General features: G+C 43.3%; 1 protein-coding gene across 1 annotated transcript; it reads right to left on the reverse strand.

Annotated features, from left to right (window-relative positions):
• Window positions 1-36: 36 nt before the first annotated feature.
• On the reverse strand, window positions 37-17,144 carry LOC130918069 (oocyte zinc finger protein XlCOF6-like). Its single transcript, XM_057839949.1, has 5 exons — window positions 16,618-17,144; window positions 14,201-14,499; window positions 14,055-14,121; window positions 6,234-6,661; window positions 37-1,445 (listed from the first exon to the last, which is right to left on the reverse strand). Exons 1-5 carry the CDS (start codon window positions 16,994-16,996, stop codon window positions 273-275), a joined length of 2,346 nt encoding a protein of 781 aa, XP_057695932.1. The 5' UTR covers window positions 16,997-17,144; the 3' UTR covers window positions 37-272.
• Window positions 17,145-17,722: the final 578 nt, after the last annotated feature.

The following is a 17,722-nucleotide window of genomic DNA, read 5'->3' on the forward strand; positions in this document are numbered from 1 at the left end:
TTGATTGGTGACAAATTTGCAAATTGTGTCCACAAATTATTTTGTGCTCATGATTTATCCACTGTATCTTTTTCAAAAAGAAACTTTGGCAGATTAACCTTTTGTAGTCCTATTCACAGATTGTTTCATGAAATAATTTATTCGTTGTTTCATATTCTTTTAAGATAAGTTCTTCAGCTTGGGCCTATTTAGCTGTGGTTTTCAAAATCAATAATGCATCATTAGTTGATCTCATAGTGTTTGGGACATTCTTTGCCTATACTGATAGCTCTTTAAGTCAGCAAAACTGAGACGATTGTTCCGGTGCAGCTGTGCTTCTTCAACTGCCTGGAGTCGGAGAATCCTTCTCCGCAGGTTTTGCAGGAGTAAAGCTTCTGGCCCGTGTGTATTTGCAGGTGTGACTTAAGCTGGTTAGACTGGTGGAACTTGCGGTGGCAGAAGGCGCACTCGAAGGGTTTCTCGCCAGTGTGGATGCGGACATGTCGGTAGAAATTCCCATCTGTGCGGAAGGTCTTGCCGCACTGTTCACACTTGTACGGCCTTTCGCCAGTGTGGATGCGCTCGTGCTGCTTGAGGCTGCCGGCGTGTATGAAGCCCTTGCCGCACATGTCGCACACGAATGGCTTCTCGCCGGTATGCGAGCGCTCGTGTGTGCGGAACGAGTACTTGTTGTGGAAGGCCTTGCCACACAAATGGCAGTGGAACTCCTTGTGCTCGCTGTGGCCCTTTTCGTGGACCTTGAGAGAACAAGCGGCGGTGAAGCTGGCCAAGCAGATTTTGCAGCTGAATGGCTTGACCAGATGCTTGTTCCTTTCCCTCCAAGGCAACGTCTTGGGCCCGTCGTCCTTCTTGGCGTGAACGGACTTCTGATGCATCTGAAGGCGACAGTTGAATAGGAAGGTCTTCCCGCATAAGTCGCACATGAAGGGCTTTCGGGCTCCATGCACCAGCATGTGCGACTTGAGCTTGTTGTTATCGGAAAAGGTCTTTCCGCAATCCTGGCAGGTGAAAGGCTTCTCGCCTGTGTGGATGCGCAGGTGTCGCTTGAGGTTGTTGTTGAGGCTGAAGCGGGCGCCGCACACATGGCAGGTGAAGGGCTTTTCACCAGTGTGCACCACGCTGTGCCGCTTGAGCGCCGTGCCGGTGCGGTACGAGCGCCCACACACGCCGCACACAAAGGGTGTGATGCCCGTGTGCTTGCGCTTGTGCACGGTCAGTGAGTGCGCATATTTAAAGGTCTCGTCACACACGTTGCATTTGTACTTCTTGGCATTGGTGTGCACCATTTGGTGGAAGCGCAGCGTGTCCTTGCTCTTGAACTCCTTTCCGCACGTGGCGCAGCTGAAGGGCCGCTCCACCGAGTGTACCACCATGTGGCTACGCAGCTGCACTTGCGTTTTGCAGGTCTTGTTGCAAAGCAGGCACTGGAAGGGCTCCTTCCACTTCTAAATAAAATAGAAGAAATTCATTCAATAAATTCAATTCAATAACTGCAAGACAAAAATGGCATTTTAGGGAGTAATCCAGACTTATTTGGTGTTATTAACCCTTTCATGGACAGTGGTCACTACAGTGGACTGCTATTCAAAAGTTTACATTAAAGACCTTTAACCCTCTATAGCAGGGGTCCCCAACCGCCGGGCCGCGGCGCATTTGCTACCGGGCCACACAGTAATAATAAATTATTAACGACTGCATTCTGGCCGAATTAACTTTGGCCTGCGCCCATTAACACACCAATATCCCTATCTACTCTAGATCTAATACGACAGGATAGAATGTCGTCATAGAATTCCATTGATTGGACTGCTAGCAGTACATCTCAATTTGTATATCAATGTGCGCTTGTCCTCGATAATAATGTCGTAGGGCGGGCGCATCAAATTTGTTCCCGGAAATAATTAGTCCCAACACTAGAATGACTGAAAAAAAGATGTCCTTGGGCAGATTTTTTATGGAGAAAAGGGCACCTGACGAGCCAGAAGATGAGCCTACAACCTCGAAGAAAAAAAAATCTATGCTACTTCCCAATCACTAACGATCCGCGAACTAGCAGAGGACTTGTGACCCGTTTGTGAATAAACGAGCATGTTTGTGCAACAGGAGGATCAGCTTGTAGAGATCGCAAATGACGGCGACCTTAAACGTACTGTACATTTGAGACAACAACTCTACCGAGGTTCTGGATTCAATGACGCCACCAGGGGGTGGCCAAATGTGGCCACACCCCCCCCCCTATAAATTTTTTGGGGGGTGGCCAGTATAACAGTGGCGCGAGAAGTGGGGTGTTGAGGGTGCTGCAGCACCCCCTGGTGTTAAACCGAGGCTTATTGGACCTTTTATTTTTCAAATGTGTTCATGTGTCATTGCCGTCTTGCTGCAGGGAATTGCATTATAGTACACAGGCGCTTTTATTTACAATACAAAAACTCGAACACACACTGTAATAGAGCACCCACTTTGTAGTGGCCTAGTAGTAGTACGTAAACTATCCAGCATGTATGGAAAACTAGCGCAATCATGACAAATTTGGACCAAAACGGCTCTTCTTGGATGGGAAAAACTAAAAAAAAGCTGTGAGTGACTTCCAGTGCTGCTGCAGTATAATGTCAGATTGTGTTAGCTGTGGAACTCAAAATGTTGACTGTACTGTTATGGACTATGCACATTAAATCATTAGTAACAGTAGATATAGAACAATACACCAAAGTATATCAGTAGGCGTGTCCTTAGGTCTTTCTGATAGTTTTCTTCTGACCTTTTACTGGAACAACATAATAAAACCCTGAAATTATGGCTTTTAGTTTTGGTGTGCCACCCCAAGATTTTAAGTGGCCCCGTCTGGCCACCTCTATGATCAATCTCTGGAGGCGCCACTGTCTGGATTAAAGTCATTCCGGAATATCCTGACATCGCAACGAGAGCACTGAAAACCGTGCTATAATTTCCAACATCGTATCTTTGTGACGCGGGCTTCTCACTCTCCCATCACACCTAGATGAGACCATCTCGTCTCAACGAAACAAGCTCAGGCCTCCCACTGATTCAGCGGGTGAGTTATATTTTCCCTGCACTTAACGCAGCGGGGCAAAAAACAAATGTTATTTTATTTTGCTTTATTTTTCTGCCGCACATTGCCGGTGTTCCGACAAATTTTTCATGCGCGTAACGTTAAAAATGGCCGCGAATGCAGCGATTCCAAAGTAAACACTACAAACTTTTTTTTTTTTAAAGAAATGATGTTTGATCATGAACGGATGTAGAAAAGAGTCCAACTGAATATAAAAGAGGGCTTTTTTTACCGCCACTAAAGCTTTGGGAGCAAAATTTTATCAGGGTCCAAAATTTGACAGAACACCGGTCTATGAAAAAAAAAGACCCGAATCACACCGGTCCATGGTGCAAAAAAGGTTGGGGACCCCTGCTCTATAGGGCATCTGCCGATTTTTGGTCATTTAAACCAAGACAACTAGGGCCGTCAATGGCAGCCAGAGTTAAGTGGGAAGGGTTATAAAATCATAATGTGTGCATAAAAGAGTTAGACAATTTCTAAGCATTATTTCTCTTTTCAATAATCTTGAGAACGATAGACCGATACGACTGGATATCTGGATTTAAGCGCCAGCGATATGGCTGCATCTGTAGCCGACTAACCAATCGATAGAAAACGGCCACAAAACCTTCAACACACTACCTTTACATTACCGTCTCCCAATTTACCGAGACTTTATCGGTAAAAATGTCACCTGTGTGGGATCATTTCACCTTACAGGACGACAAAGACGAAGAGGCAGAGTGCAACATATGCCACAATTAAGTCAAGCGTGGTGGTAAAGCTGTAAGAAGTTTTAATACAACCAACCTAATCAAGCATTTAGCGAAATACCACCACAAACAATATGAGGAGTATGTTAAGAAAACCGAAGACAAAAAGAAAAGTCCTACGCAACTAACACTGGCAGAAACTTTTGCTATGCGTGACAAACTAGCACTCGACAGTCCCAAAGCCCAGGGAATAACAAGAGTCATTGCCGAATAATTCATCCTGGATGACGAGCCATTATCTCTCATGAGTAAAGACGCACCATCCATTCTTAGAACCACGGTACAACATGCCCAGCAGTCATTAAATCCTTGCGCGATTCGGCCGTGGAAGATTCGAGAACGATTCACAAACATCCAAATTCCGATTCTTGAAATATGTCAAGTAAAGCGGAACTAATACACAGCGCGGTCTTCGGGACGCAATGAGAAACTAACCGCATTGCGTCCCGAAAGAAAACATAATGCTTGTCATAGACCCGGGTAATGCCAATGCTCAACTCACGGCTTTAGCTCAACTCATGCTGCTGGATAAAAAACACAAGAATACCTGACTGCTGCTGACAGCCGCCACAAACTACGTCAATGTCGTTTTACTGGAGATAATAGATATCATATGTATATAGAACTAGATGCAAAATGACAGACTCGACTGTGTTAGCAACATTGAAGTATTGAAAACTAGTTGCGTTCGTAAACAGCCGCCATCTTAAAGCAGAAGACTTCCCTAGTAGGCTGTTGTGAACCTTCCAAGCGAACCTAATTAACTTTTTATCAAAAATACTCCTAAATCGGCAAAATCTTGACTTGAATCCATCTTCAAAACAGTTTTAAAACTTTCACATGTCGAAAGTAGACAGAAGAGAAATTATGGAATAAGGGGAGCAATTTTAACAACTTTAACAGTTGATTTGCAAAATTAAATGAATTGAATTTAGTTTAAAGCTGCTGATACAGAATGGGGACTTGAGTATTTTATTTACTGTTTTAAAATGTGTTTGGCTTTTTTAAGACAGTTTACAATATTATTTGCACGTTTTACTGACTGACTATGCCATTTCTGTTTGTTATTTATAATGTTTTGTGTTTATCACTGAATAAACAGGTCAGTTTCTTGTTACCAACCGTTGTGTGTTATTCAAACTCACCTAATTCAGCTGGCTAGTTGTTATTAAGAGTACTAAAACCTTTTTCAACATGAGTCTGACAACTAAGTAAGGAGGCTAAATAACTTTAAACTTTAACACATGCTCAGATAGGTCTGTATCAGTATCGGCCCGTATCGGATCGGAAGTGCAAAAACCTGGATCGGACATCGCTAATAGGGATGGACCGATTATCGGCGCAGATTTTTGGAAATTTGATGTATATCTGTAACGGCCTTTTTTTTCTTTTTTTAATCAGACCAGCTGATATGAAAAAAATCTATTTAAAACTCGGTTATTTTGGCTTAGATGCAGCCGTGCCTCTCTATCCTGCTCCTGCACTAGTATTCACCCAGTCTTCTGACCGGTTAAATGGTAATGGTAAATTGATTTACACTTGTATTGCGCCTTACTACCTTTTTAAGGCCCTCATAGCGCTTCACACTATAACCTCATCCACCTACTGGTGACGCAGCACCAGGAGCAACGTGGGGTTTAGTATCTTGCTCAAGGACACTTAGATTAGGTGATCAGGGCGGCGAATTGAACCCACAACCTCTGAGTTGTAGAACGACTACTCTATCAATGAACCACGCCACGCCCATTACTAGCTATTATTTTTGTGTGATTCAATAAACATATTTAAGGCATTTCAATGAAGTTCAGTATTTGTAATATTTAAATTTTTATGCCCAATTTTTGCACGTTTACTGCAAATTAATATCGGCACCAAAAATAGGTTATCGGCCCCTCTAACTATTAATAATCGGTATCGGTCCTGAAAAACCCATTTCGGTCGATCTCCATTTGTTACGGCCCCAAATAACACTCAAAAGTTGCTTGTTTTTCATAGTATTAAACTCATTGCATGGCATTGATAGCGACAGACTTCCATTTCTTTTAAACCGGGAAGATTGGTTGTGAATGCTCATATTTCAGTGCCATTGACTGCGTTAGACGATCAGTCTATTTTAACAGTCAAAACAGATTTGACGTCCAGCACTGTCAAAGGCAGCCAATGTGTTAAATGAGTGCCCTGTAAGGGTTCAAATAAATAAATAAATACATTATTGCTTGAAAGGGTTATTTTCAAGCATTTTCTTCTCAGATTTTTTAGATTTGGTTGGAAACGCCTTCTAATTGTGTAATGAACCATAGAAAAAAGAAGAAGTATGTTTGATTTGTGATTACAATTTGGACCAATTCGTATCTCTCCAGATATCGCAGCTTGATATGGGTCCAAATGTAGTACAATGATGGTTTCACCTGATGGCGCAGAAGGTGGTTCTCCAAAGAGCGCTCCAAGCGAAAGGTTTTGCCGCACTGCTCGCAGTTGAAAGGTTTGGGCTGAGCTAACGGCTGGTGGCGCTTGAGGTGGTTCTGTAGAGACTCCTCTTTACGGAAGGAGCGCTTGCAGCGCGGGCACGGGAAGGGCAGCGGCCCCTTGAAGGACTCTTGGTGGCACATGACGTGCTCCTCCAGAGACGACTTTTCCGGGAAGCTCTCGTCGCACTGCTGGCACGGGAAGGGCCGCTCGTGCAACTCCATGTGCTTTTTCAGTTCAGCCTTCCAGTAGAAAGCAGCGTCGCACTCTTGGCAGGAGAAACGCTTGCGGTTTCGTCGCGCCTTCCTCCTTGGGCTTTCGTCATCCCATTCGTCATCGTCCATCTCGTCGTCGCTTAGGTTGGGAGACGCTGAGAAAAGTCAGAGAAGCCACAAACTTTATTTAGAAGAAAGACATGAGTCTAGGCATGACTCATGTAAAAACTGACTTGATATATGTTGATATATTTGTCTGTAGATAGTGATCTAACTAGGGGTGTGACAAAATATCGAAATGGTGATATATCGTGATACTTTGTATCCCAAAAGGTTATCGATATGCTCCAGCCAAGAACCGAGATCGTTTTGAAAAGGTGTCAATGTCTAAAAAAAATATAAAAATGAAGCAACAAGTTGCTACCAAAATATTCCTCCATAATAGTGTCTCAGGTAACTCTAAGGCTGCATTGACGGTGCTCGACGCCCAATCCATTTAAACTGGGAACGTTCGTTCATTCGAAACCAGAGCATTCACAGTCATTCTGTCCGATTTTCAGTGCATTTACAAGTCATTTTATGTTCTGTAACTCAAAATAAACAAGAAGAGACCCATAAAATACCTCAAAATCAAAAGGAAGTAACTGAAAATGAACAGGTAAATGAGCTTAAATGGCCCAAAATTACCTCATTGCCTGGCACTGGCTGCTCACCGGCCATAGACGTTTAATCCGTTTGGAGTGGGAGGGACGGGACCCTCCCAGTTCAAATGGATTGGACGTCTACTATTGATAAACTCATTCCAATTCACAGCAGAAGCTTGTTTTTCTGTATATTAGTTGTTTGTAGAATATCCTAGAATGATAGCCTGACCAATGTATCGATAATCGTTGTATGGTCAGATCGTTACCGTGAGCTTTGTATCGCAAATGGTATCGTATCGTGAGGTACCAAGAGGTTCCCACTCCTAGATCTAACAGTGCAAAAATGCTATAATCTAAAAGTGCAAATATTCCTGGTGTTTCCCGCCCTAATATTTTGCAGTTTACCATCGAATAGTTTGTGAAATAGTTTATCTAATTTTCTTTCAAATGCTTTTTTTAGTAACTTGGTTTATACATATTTTAAAATTCTTCTAGTTTAATAAATAGAATTTTTAAGTCATACCTCCCACTCAAACAGTTGAAATTCCAAACTATATGATGTTATACGTTGCATTATAACATGACTCTTTCCATGGGCTCACCACTTGTGGGATGGGCCAAAGGGGTCGGGTGCGTAGGGAGTTGGCGGCAGCCAAAGGTGGGGACCTTAGCGGTCTGACCCCCAGTTGCAGAAGTTAACTCTTGGGACATGGAATGTCACCTCTCTGGCAGGGAAGGAGCCCGAGCTGGTGTGTGAGGCAGGGAAGTTCCGACTACATATAGTCGGACTCTCCTCCACACACAGCTTGGGTTCTGGTACCAATCCTCTCAAGAGGGGTTGGACTGTCTTCCACTCTGGAGTTGCCCACGGTGAGAGGCGCTGAGCAGGTGTGGACATACTTATTGCCCCCCCGGCTTGGCGCCTGTACGTTGGAGTTTACCCCGGTAGATGAGAGGGTAGCCTCCCTCCGCCTTCGCGTGGGGGGACGGGTTCTGACTTTTGTTTGCGCTTATGCACCGAAGAGCAGCTCAGAGTACCCACCCTTTTTGGAGTCCTTGGAGGGTGTGCTGGAAAGCGCCCTTTCTGGGGATTCCCTTGTCCTCCTGGGGGACTTCAACGCTCACGTGGGCAATGACAGTGAGACCTGGAGGGGCATGATTGGGAGGAATGGCCCCCCCGATCAGAACCCGAGTGCTGTTCTGTTATTGGACTTCTGTGCTCGTCAGGGTTTGTCCATAACGAACACCATGTTCAAACATAGGGGTGTCCATATGTGCACTTGGCACCAGGACACCCTAGGCCGCAGTTCGATGATCGACTTTGTAATCGTGTCATCGAACTTGCAGCCGCATGTTTTGGACACTCGGGTGAAGAGAGGGGCGGAGCTGTCAACTGGTCACCACCTGGTGGTATGTTAGCTCCGATGGCGGGGGAAGATGCTGGCCAGACCTGGCAGGCCCAAACATATTGTGAGGGTCTGCTGGGAATGTCTGGCAGAATCCCCTGTCAGAAAGAGTTTCAACACCCACTCCGGCAGAACTTCTCCCTTGTCACGGGGGAGGTGGGGGACATTGAGTCCGAGTGGGCCATGTTCCGCACCTCCATTGTTGAGGCGGCCGATCGGAGCTGTGGCCGTAAGGTGGTTGGTGCCTGTCGTGCGGCAATCCCCGAACCCACTGGTGGATCCAGCGGTAAGGGATGCCGTCAAGCTGAAGGAGGCCTATCGGGCCTTTTTGGCCTGTGGGACTCCGGAGGCAGCTGACGGGTACCGGCTGGCCAAGCGGACTGCAGCTTCGGCGGTCGCAGAGGCAAAAACTCCGACGTGGGAGGCGTTTGTCGAGGCCATGGAAAATGACTTCGAGGAAATTCTGGTCCACCCTCCGGCGTCTGAGGAGAGGAAAACAGTGCACCATTAACACTGTGTATAGTGAAGATGGGGTACTGCTGACCTCGACTCGGGACCTTGTGAGTCGGTGGGGAGAATACTTCGAAGCCCTCCTCAATTCCACCGACACGCCTTCCTTTGAGGAAGGAGAGTCTGGGGACTCCACGGTGGGCTCTCCGATCTCTGGGGTTGAAGTCACTGAGGTAGTTGGAAAGCTCCTCGGTGGCAATGCCCCGGGGGTCGATGAGATTCGCCCAGAGTTCCTACAGGCTCTGGATGTTGTGGGGCTGTCGTGGCTGACACGCCTCTACAACATCACGTGGACATCGGGGATAGTACCTCTGGATTACCAGACCGGGGTGGTCGTCCCCCTTTTCAAAAAGGGGGACCGGAGGATATGTTCCAATTATAGAGGGATCACACTCCTCAGCCTCCCCGGTAAAGTCTATTCAGGGGTGCTGGAGAGGAGGGTCCATCAGGAAGTCGAATCTCGGATTCAGGAGGAGCAGTGTTTTCGTCTCGGCCGTGGAACAGTGGACCAGCTCTGCACCCTCGGCAGGGTCCTTGAGGATGCATGGGAGTTCGCCCAACCAGTCTACATGTGCTTTGTGGATCTGGAGAAGGCGTTCGATCGTGTGCCTCGGGGAGTCCTGTGTTCCGGGAGTACGGGGTACCGAGCCCCTTGGTAAGGGCTGTTCGGTCCCTGTACGACCGGTGTCAGAGTTTGGTCCACATTGCCAGCAGTAAGTCGCACCGCCAAGGCTGCCCTTTGTCACAGATTCTGTTCATAATTTTTATGGACAGAATTCAGGCATGAAAATGGGTCAGGGTTTAAAAAGGTGAGAAGGTTGTGGAGGAAATATGTTCCGGTACACTGTATAACCCAACAAAATATTGAGCTGTCGACCCACACTGTGTTCCAGCAGGGCTGTGCAGAGACCGGTGGGAGGGCGGTTGCTCGTAGATCAAAAGGGGCACATGAACAAGTACCTAATACACCTTAAAACAACATAACTTCAATTTTAACCAGCTTTAGATAATAATTGGCTGCATTTGTGACATACTTTAATTGGGAGAGGGCAACAGTGAATAGAAATCAACACTGTCATCAACACTTTCTGGCTGTTACTCAGTCAGTCTGCCTTTTTTCTTCCTTCAACCTCTGCATCAAAACTTCCTTCCTCAACTTGCTCATCGGAGAACAAACCACATCAGATGGTCACTGAGACACCAACAGCAGTTTTTTCAAAACTATTATTTCATTATTACCCATACTTAACAACTCTAGCACCTAATAATTAATAAAGAAATGGCATAAAATCTTATAGAAAAATAACATTGTAATTGTGTTTATAATCGTATTTTATACCTGACTATCCTTGCAAACTTATTCTTACCAAGTGTGCTATTCACCCAGCTGATGAGGTATCCACTGCCTTTAGCAGCTTCATCCAACTCTTTTTTTTATCCCTCAATCTCCTTTCCTTACAAGGCATATCTATATAATGAAATATAAATCTTACCAAAAAAAAAAACAAAACAAAAAAAAATCTGACTCCCTGGTGGCTAGAGGTGTGCAAAATTTCCGATTCTTAGATTATTCGCGATTCGGCCGTGGAAGATTCCAGAACGATTCACAAACATCCAAATTCCGATTATTGAAATATGCCAAGTAAAGCGGAAGTACAACACACTCAGCGCGCCGCGCGGTCTTCGGGACGGAACGGAGCGGGAGTAGCTAAACATTATGCTTCTCATTAACCGGCCCCTCGGGTAATGCCAACGCTCAACTCACGGCTCTAGCTCAACTCATGCCACGAGATAAAAAAACACAACAACATATCTGACTGCTGCCGAAAAGCTGCTACAAGTACAGCTAAGCTACATAATGTTACGGTAGATATCATTTATATAGGACTAGATGGATTATAGACTCGGTAGCGGTAGCAGCACATCTGCAAAAAGCTAGATGCGGGCGTTAGTAAACGGCCGCCATCTTAAAGCAGTAAACTTCCCTGCAATGCTGTTGTAGCGAACCTTCCAAGCAAACCTAATTAACTTTTTATCTAAAATACTCCTAAATCGGTAAAATATTGACTTGAATCTATCTTTAAAATAGTTTTAAAACTTTCACATGTCAAAAGTAGACAAAAGGGAAATTATGGAATAACGGGAGCAATTTTAACAACTTTAACGGTTGATTCACAACATTAAATTAATTGAATGTAGTTTAAAGCTGCTGATACAGAATGGGGACCGGAGTTTTTTTATTTAATGTTATTTTTGTATATTTGTTTACTGCTATATGTTAACTTGATACTGAAATAGTAGTTTGGTTTAGCCTGAGAGTATTTTTGAACAATTTTGGAACTAATGTACAAAACTTTATTTAAAAAAAAAAATTTAAAAAAAAAAAAAAAAAAAGGAGGGGGGTGCATCAATAATCGTTTTATAATCGAATCGGAGCCTCTGAATCGTAATCGTAATCGAATCATTAGGTGCCCAAAGATTCCCAGCTCTACTGGTGGCTTTTATTTTTAAAGCTTTCTTAATTTCTTTCTCATTAACTATGGAGGTGGATTTGTGTCTTTATTATTCAATCCAAAAAAAAAGTTGCTTCCATCAAAAACAAAGTTGCTTCAATCAAAATATATATTTTTAATCCCAAAAAAGTCACTTCAATAAAAAAAAATTGTTTTTGATTGAAAAAATAAATTTGAGACAAAAAAAAGCATTTGAAAACTTTTTCTTGATTGAAACAACTTTTTCCATTGAAGTAATGTTTTGCGTTTGGTCCACATTTTGGCAAGGACACTTGTGTCTTTATTGTTATTCAATCAAAAAATAAGTTGCTTCAAACAAACAAAAAAAAAACTCACTTAAATTTAAAAAAAAAAAAATCAATCATAGAAAAAATTTGCACATCATTTAACAAAGTGAGCAGCCTCAGAGGGTTTGAGTAGACTCACTATGAAGCATTTAATAAAGCCAAGCATTTTCTTACTACTTTATTCTTGTTTAAAAATAATTCGGTGGGGCAGTAACATGTTTAAAACTTATCATAATTCTTACATTTTGAAGTGCTTAAAAACCATTTATAAATGATACTTTGGGGGGAAAATTTTGAAAAAACATGTCATATATGTATTGGGGGAAAAACCCAATGTAAAATCTGAATAAATACATTGAACACGCACAAAAAAATTGAAGGGGGGGGAAGCTACTTCGCGGTGTTCACTTGTTGCGGCGGGTTCTGGTCCCCATTAACCGCGAAAAATGAGGGATCACTGTATTTCTGAAAAACTTTAAGAAGCAAGAATCATCCCCACTACTCGTTGGGCCGGTGTTTTGCCGACACCGGCTGTCAGCTCAAGTCCCAGCCGAAAATAACGCGTCTCAGGCGGACGACGGGAGCGGTGAGAGGCGCCCCCCTCCATCCGAGAGCAATTTTACTCAACAGTGCGTTTCTTCGTTTATATTACCGCTAAATAAACAAGCTTGACGCCAATTTAACGGGAGCTACTTTTTCACGGGAGATTTGGCTAGCTCTGGCAGTGTTCAACTCAAGCTGCAACGAATGTCAGTAACTTTATTATATTGCAAAATATGAAAACAATTGAAACCATTACTCACCAAATTCAATCTGCTGGCAAATACAGGCAAGTGTGTATGCTGCGCTCTGGTCTGCCCCAATGTGAATAAGGCCTGCTTTTTGTTTTCGCAGCTTTGCAATGCAACCAAGGGCTCTCCGAGCACTCCATGTACACGTAAAGAGTGCGCACGATTGGAATGATGGAACGCAGTTTGGGCCGATAATTGGTTCTCGTCAGCGAAGCATCTAGAAGGATTTGCTGACTGTCCAAGTGTCACTTTTTTAAAGGACCGATTTCTGAATTGCTCAGTTTACGTACTAAGTTAATCACATGATGATAATAATAACAATAAATAAAATCTCCCGACCCCCCCCCCTCCCAAAAATAATTTCTCCTCGGATCTACGCAATTCACGTAGGTCACCCTTTTTGACTTCAAAACGACGAATTTCGCCAAAAGGTGAGAGATTTTCATGCCTGACAGAATTTCTAGGCACAGCCAAAGCGTTGAGGGGGTCCGGTTTGGTGACCTCAGCATTGAATCTGCTTTTTGCAGATGTTGTGGTGCTGATGGCTTCATCAAGCCGTGACCTCCAACTCTCACTGGAGCGGTTCGCAGCCGAGTTTGAAGCGGTTGGGATGAAGATCAGCACCTCCAAATCCGAGACCATGGTCCTCAGTCGGAAAAGGGTGGAGTGCCCTCTTCGGGTCAGGGATGAGATCCTGCCCCAAGTGGAGGAGTTCAAGTATCTCGGGGTCTTGTTCACGAGTGAGGGTAGGAAAGAGCAGGAGATCGACAGGCGGATCGGTGCAGCATCTGCAGTAATGCGGACGCTGCACCGGTCCGTAGTGGTGAAGAAGGAGCTGAGCCGAAAGGCATAGCCCTCGATTTACCAGTCGATCTATGTTCCTACCCTCACCTATGGTCACGAGCTGTGGGTCGTGACCGAAAGGACTAGATCCCAGATACAAGCGGCCGAAATGAGTTTCCTCTACAGGGTGTCCGGGCTCTCCCTTAGAGATAGGGTGAGAAGCTCGGTCATCCGGGAGGGACTCTGCGTCAAGCCGCTACTCCTCCGCGTTGAGAGGAGCCAGCTGAGGTGGCTCGGGCATCTTGTTTGGATGCCTCCTGGACGTCTCCCCGGAGAGGTGTTCCGGGCATGTTCCACCGGCGGGAGGCCCCGGGGACGACCCAGGACTCGCTGGAGAGACTATGTCTCTCTGCTGGCCTGGGAACGCCTTGGGATCCCACCGGAGGAGCTGGTTGAAGTGGCTGGGGAGAGGGAAGTCTGGGCTTCCCTGTTAAAGCTGCTGCCCCAGCGACCCAACCCCGGAGCAAGCGGAAGATGATGGCTGGCTGGATGGATGGATGGATGGACGGATGGATGGATGGATATAACATCACTTGCTGTTAGATCATAATTACCCATTTCCATTTTGAAGCTTGGCTTTCTTTTTCTTTTCGGTCTCCCTGATGATTCTTCCACTAAACTCTGCCAAATAAACCAAACATCATTACAAAGCTATATCGTCAAAATTTTAAAACAAATTAGTTGTCCAAGGAAGACAAACCTCCTTATGTGCCTGTTCCTGTTCCAGTGCCATCTCCTCATTGCTAACGGAGCAGAACTCTTGTCCAGGAGTGTCTTGAGGTGCTGATGTAGGTTGAAAAATGAGTTGCGTCACGAGCGCCGTTTCAGCTGTCTCTTCTTCAGATTCTCCGTCTACCACCACGAATATCTCGGGGACAATGGGTTGCGGGTCTGTTTCGGGTTTTGGCATCGCCTCGCCGAAACTTGTTTCAGAGACATTCAGATTTGATTCCGTGTTAACGGGAATCTGGTCGCCGGAAATTGACACAAGGGAGACTTCTGTGGTCATCCAGAGAGAAATAACAACATGAAATAAGTACTTTGGCAAATTCTGTACTTTGTAACATTGATCAATTGTCACTGACCATTGTTTTCGTCAACGATGACAATAACGAAAATATTTCGTCAACAAACAATTTTTTTCATGGCAATGACGCGCTGAAAACATGTCTTGGGAGACTAAAACATAACAAGATGGATGCCAGTTGTCGTCTGACGACACGAGAACGAGATGAAAATTAGCCAGTTTCCTTCAAAAATTCACAGTGTGGGATGTTTTCTTTTTGTATGTGTAGTTAGAACGCATTTAGCAGTGTTTGGTCGTGTCACTTATGTGACGTGCTGCGCCTCCCCCCGACCCACAAACACGCTCTGGTGAGTAAGCCTGTGCCCATTCCAGGCTCATTTTGTGAAACGTTTCAGGTGCTGCAAAGTTTGCTTTCATTTCTTGGCTAGATATGCCACGTTGCTTTAGCCTTTAAAGATCTGTGCTGAGTGATCATCACGCACTACACTAACTTGTAGTGTTAGCATTTAGCGCGGTGACTCAGTGTCTTCTTAAAGTCTTGGAAAAGCTTTAACATACAGTTCGTGGCCTTCAGGTGAGTTTAATTAATTGCAAATAATGTGCTGTTTTCCTGCAGATTGTGTATTATCATCATGGAAATGGTGATGTCCTTGTAGACGCTACAGTTATGTGGTGGTCTTTCATGTTGAGTCGAAATTGTTGGAAACCTTTTATTTATTTACTCATGGACTAAAACTTTTGAAGTTTATAGACGAAAACATTTTGTCGACTAAAACAAGACGAAATTAGTCTTAGTTTTCGTTGACTAAAACTCGACGAAGACGAAAACATTTTGAAATGACTAAAATGTGACTAAGACTAATAAGTATTTTCGTTCAAAAGACGAAGACTACAACAAAAATTAAAATGGCTACCAAAAACAACACTGTCACCGATATTTATCATCTACAGCACTTTACTCTTGAAATATCACATTGATCAAAAATGTAATTTTTTATTTTTAGCCTTACTTTCTAGTCTTCCTTTATTTGAAAACCCTAATTCTGTTCTAGCCTTACTTTCTAGTCTTCCTTCATTTGAAAACCCTAATTCTGTTCGACTGAATGTTTGAACGTTGGTTTTCAATTTTTCTTTGTTTGGATCGATTATTTATCATCGAACATATCGGAGAAAATGCGACTGTAACAAAAAATATAAAATTAAATTAAGCGATATTTATGAGGTAGATATCTGTTATTTTTTGCAGACACCATTTTTTTCATTGTGACGTAATTTGTTTAAAAGTTTAAAATATGCAAGTGAATAATTTTTCTAAGTCTTTTTTTTTAAAAAATAATAGATATAATTAATTACCTTTGTTTTATGGCTGGGTTGAAACGAAAGCGGCTGCACGATGTCTAAACGGAGGTTTCCAGAGTAAAACAGACAAATTAAAAATAGTTCGGGGACTTAATGCGCCATGAATTTGCTATGACAGCATATATACATATTGTTCTATCAAACCCAACAGTTCTTTTGGCTTTAAATACAGCAGTTTATTTTAAAGAGGAGTGCAAGAGCAGAAACTGCTTTTTCAGTCGTGTCTGTTTCCGCTATTTACAAATGTCTTTTTTTTTTTTTTTTTCCGGATATTGGGTAGACATGTAATACAAGAGCATAGACAAAAATGACAAAAATTAGTATTATTTATGAAGGGTGACTTGGGGGGCTCAACCTGTATCAGTGACACCATATTATAGAAATTGCAGTAATAAATGTTTATTTTGTAAAATATTGTTCCGTATTATGTCAATTTTCTTCAATATTTCCGCTCTCATTTGTCAAGTATTTTAAGTATATTTTCTAAGATAGTGGCATTCACTTCCATTTTTTATTCATTCTATGCCTATGCTTGAAACTTGATTTACTATTTTTGACACTCAACAAAAACGACAGCCCAAGCTACTATTTTGGAACATGTTGAGATCAAATGTGCCGTTACGAACAAACAAAATTACAGATCGTGTTCTTCCTCCAATAAACACTTTTAACCCGATATATCTCAATAAAAAGCGATTTTATTATGTTTCCATTATCATGTCGAGGCTTGCCTCCATCTGCTGGCGCTCCTCCTCCATCGCTGATGCTCTTGAGCTCCTTCTCAAGCAGCTCCATGTCCCTGCCGAGCTGTCCTACCCGGACGTGCAGCTCCTGCTCTAGCTGTCCGGCCTTCTTCTGCATGAGGTCCTCCATCTGCTCCACCTTGGCCTTCAGCGTCTCGTTCTCGTCGCACAACTCGGCGAAGACCCGCTGGAGTTGCGCCAGTAGAACGCGCTCGACCTCCTGTAGGTCTTTGCTGAGGCCAACCACAGCCTCTTCCCATGCCGTGTTCGGCGCTTGTTTCTCCAACATGCCTCTGAACACTGACACGGTGGTTTGGAAGGCGAGCTCCACGACCGACGCCACCTCGCTGTCGAACCTGCCTCCCATTGTTTGTTCCGATTGTAACCCGAACTCACTATTAAATACGCATTTTAACCAAAAACAAATTTAATCGCTGATACAAACATGTTGCAATCACCTATACTTCATCTTAGGTGACTGTTGACTATGGCGGACTGTGCATCTTTGTCAAGGCTCCGTATTTTGTTTCCGCTTCCGGGTTCTCCTTGCGTTCTTGAGATGCGCTTGTGAGCCAACGTGGACGGCCGTTATTATTTATCGGCCATTTTGCATCAGTGCTATTCAATAAACTTTACATTATAGTAAAGGTATGGACGTAGATTTGTGTCTTTATATTCAATCCCAAAAAAAATAAATAGTTGCTTCAATTAAAATATTTATTTTCAATCAAATAAAAAGTCATTTCAATCAAAAAAATGTGTTTGAATGCAAAAATAAATTTAAAACTCAAATGTATTCGGAACCTATTTTTCTTTGATTGAATTTTGTTATTTTATTCAAGTCAAGTTTTTTTTTTTTTTTTAATTGAAACAACTTTTTTGATTGATTGATTTGATTGATTGTAATGTAGTTTTGTGTTTGGACCACATTTTGGCTAGGACATTTGTGTCTTTATTATTCAATCAAAAAATAAGTTGCTTCAAACAAAAATATAGATATTTTCAAAAGAAAAATCACTTCATTAAAAAAAAAATCAATTGTAGAAAAAAGTTTTTGAATGTGAAAAATTATTTGAGACTCAGAAATTCGCAT

This window comes from Corythoichthys intestinalis, chromosome 6, assembly GCF_030265065.1.
Source record: "Corythoichthys intestinalis isolate RoL2023-P3 chromosome 6, ASM3026506v1, whole genome shotgun sequence".
NCBI lineage: Eukaryota > Metazoa > Chordata > Actinopteri > Syngnathiformes > Syngnathidae > Corythoichthys > Corythoichthys intestinalis.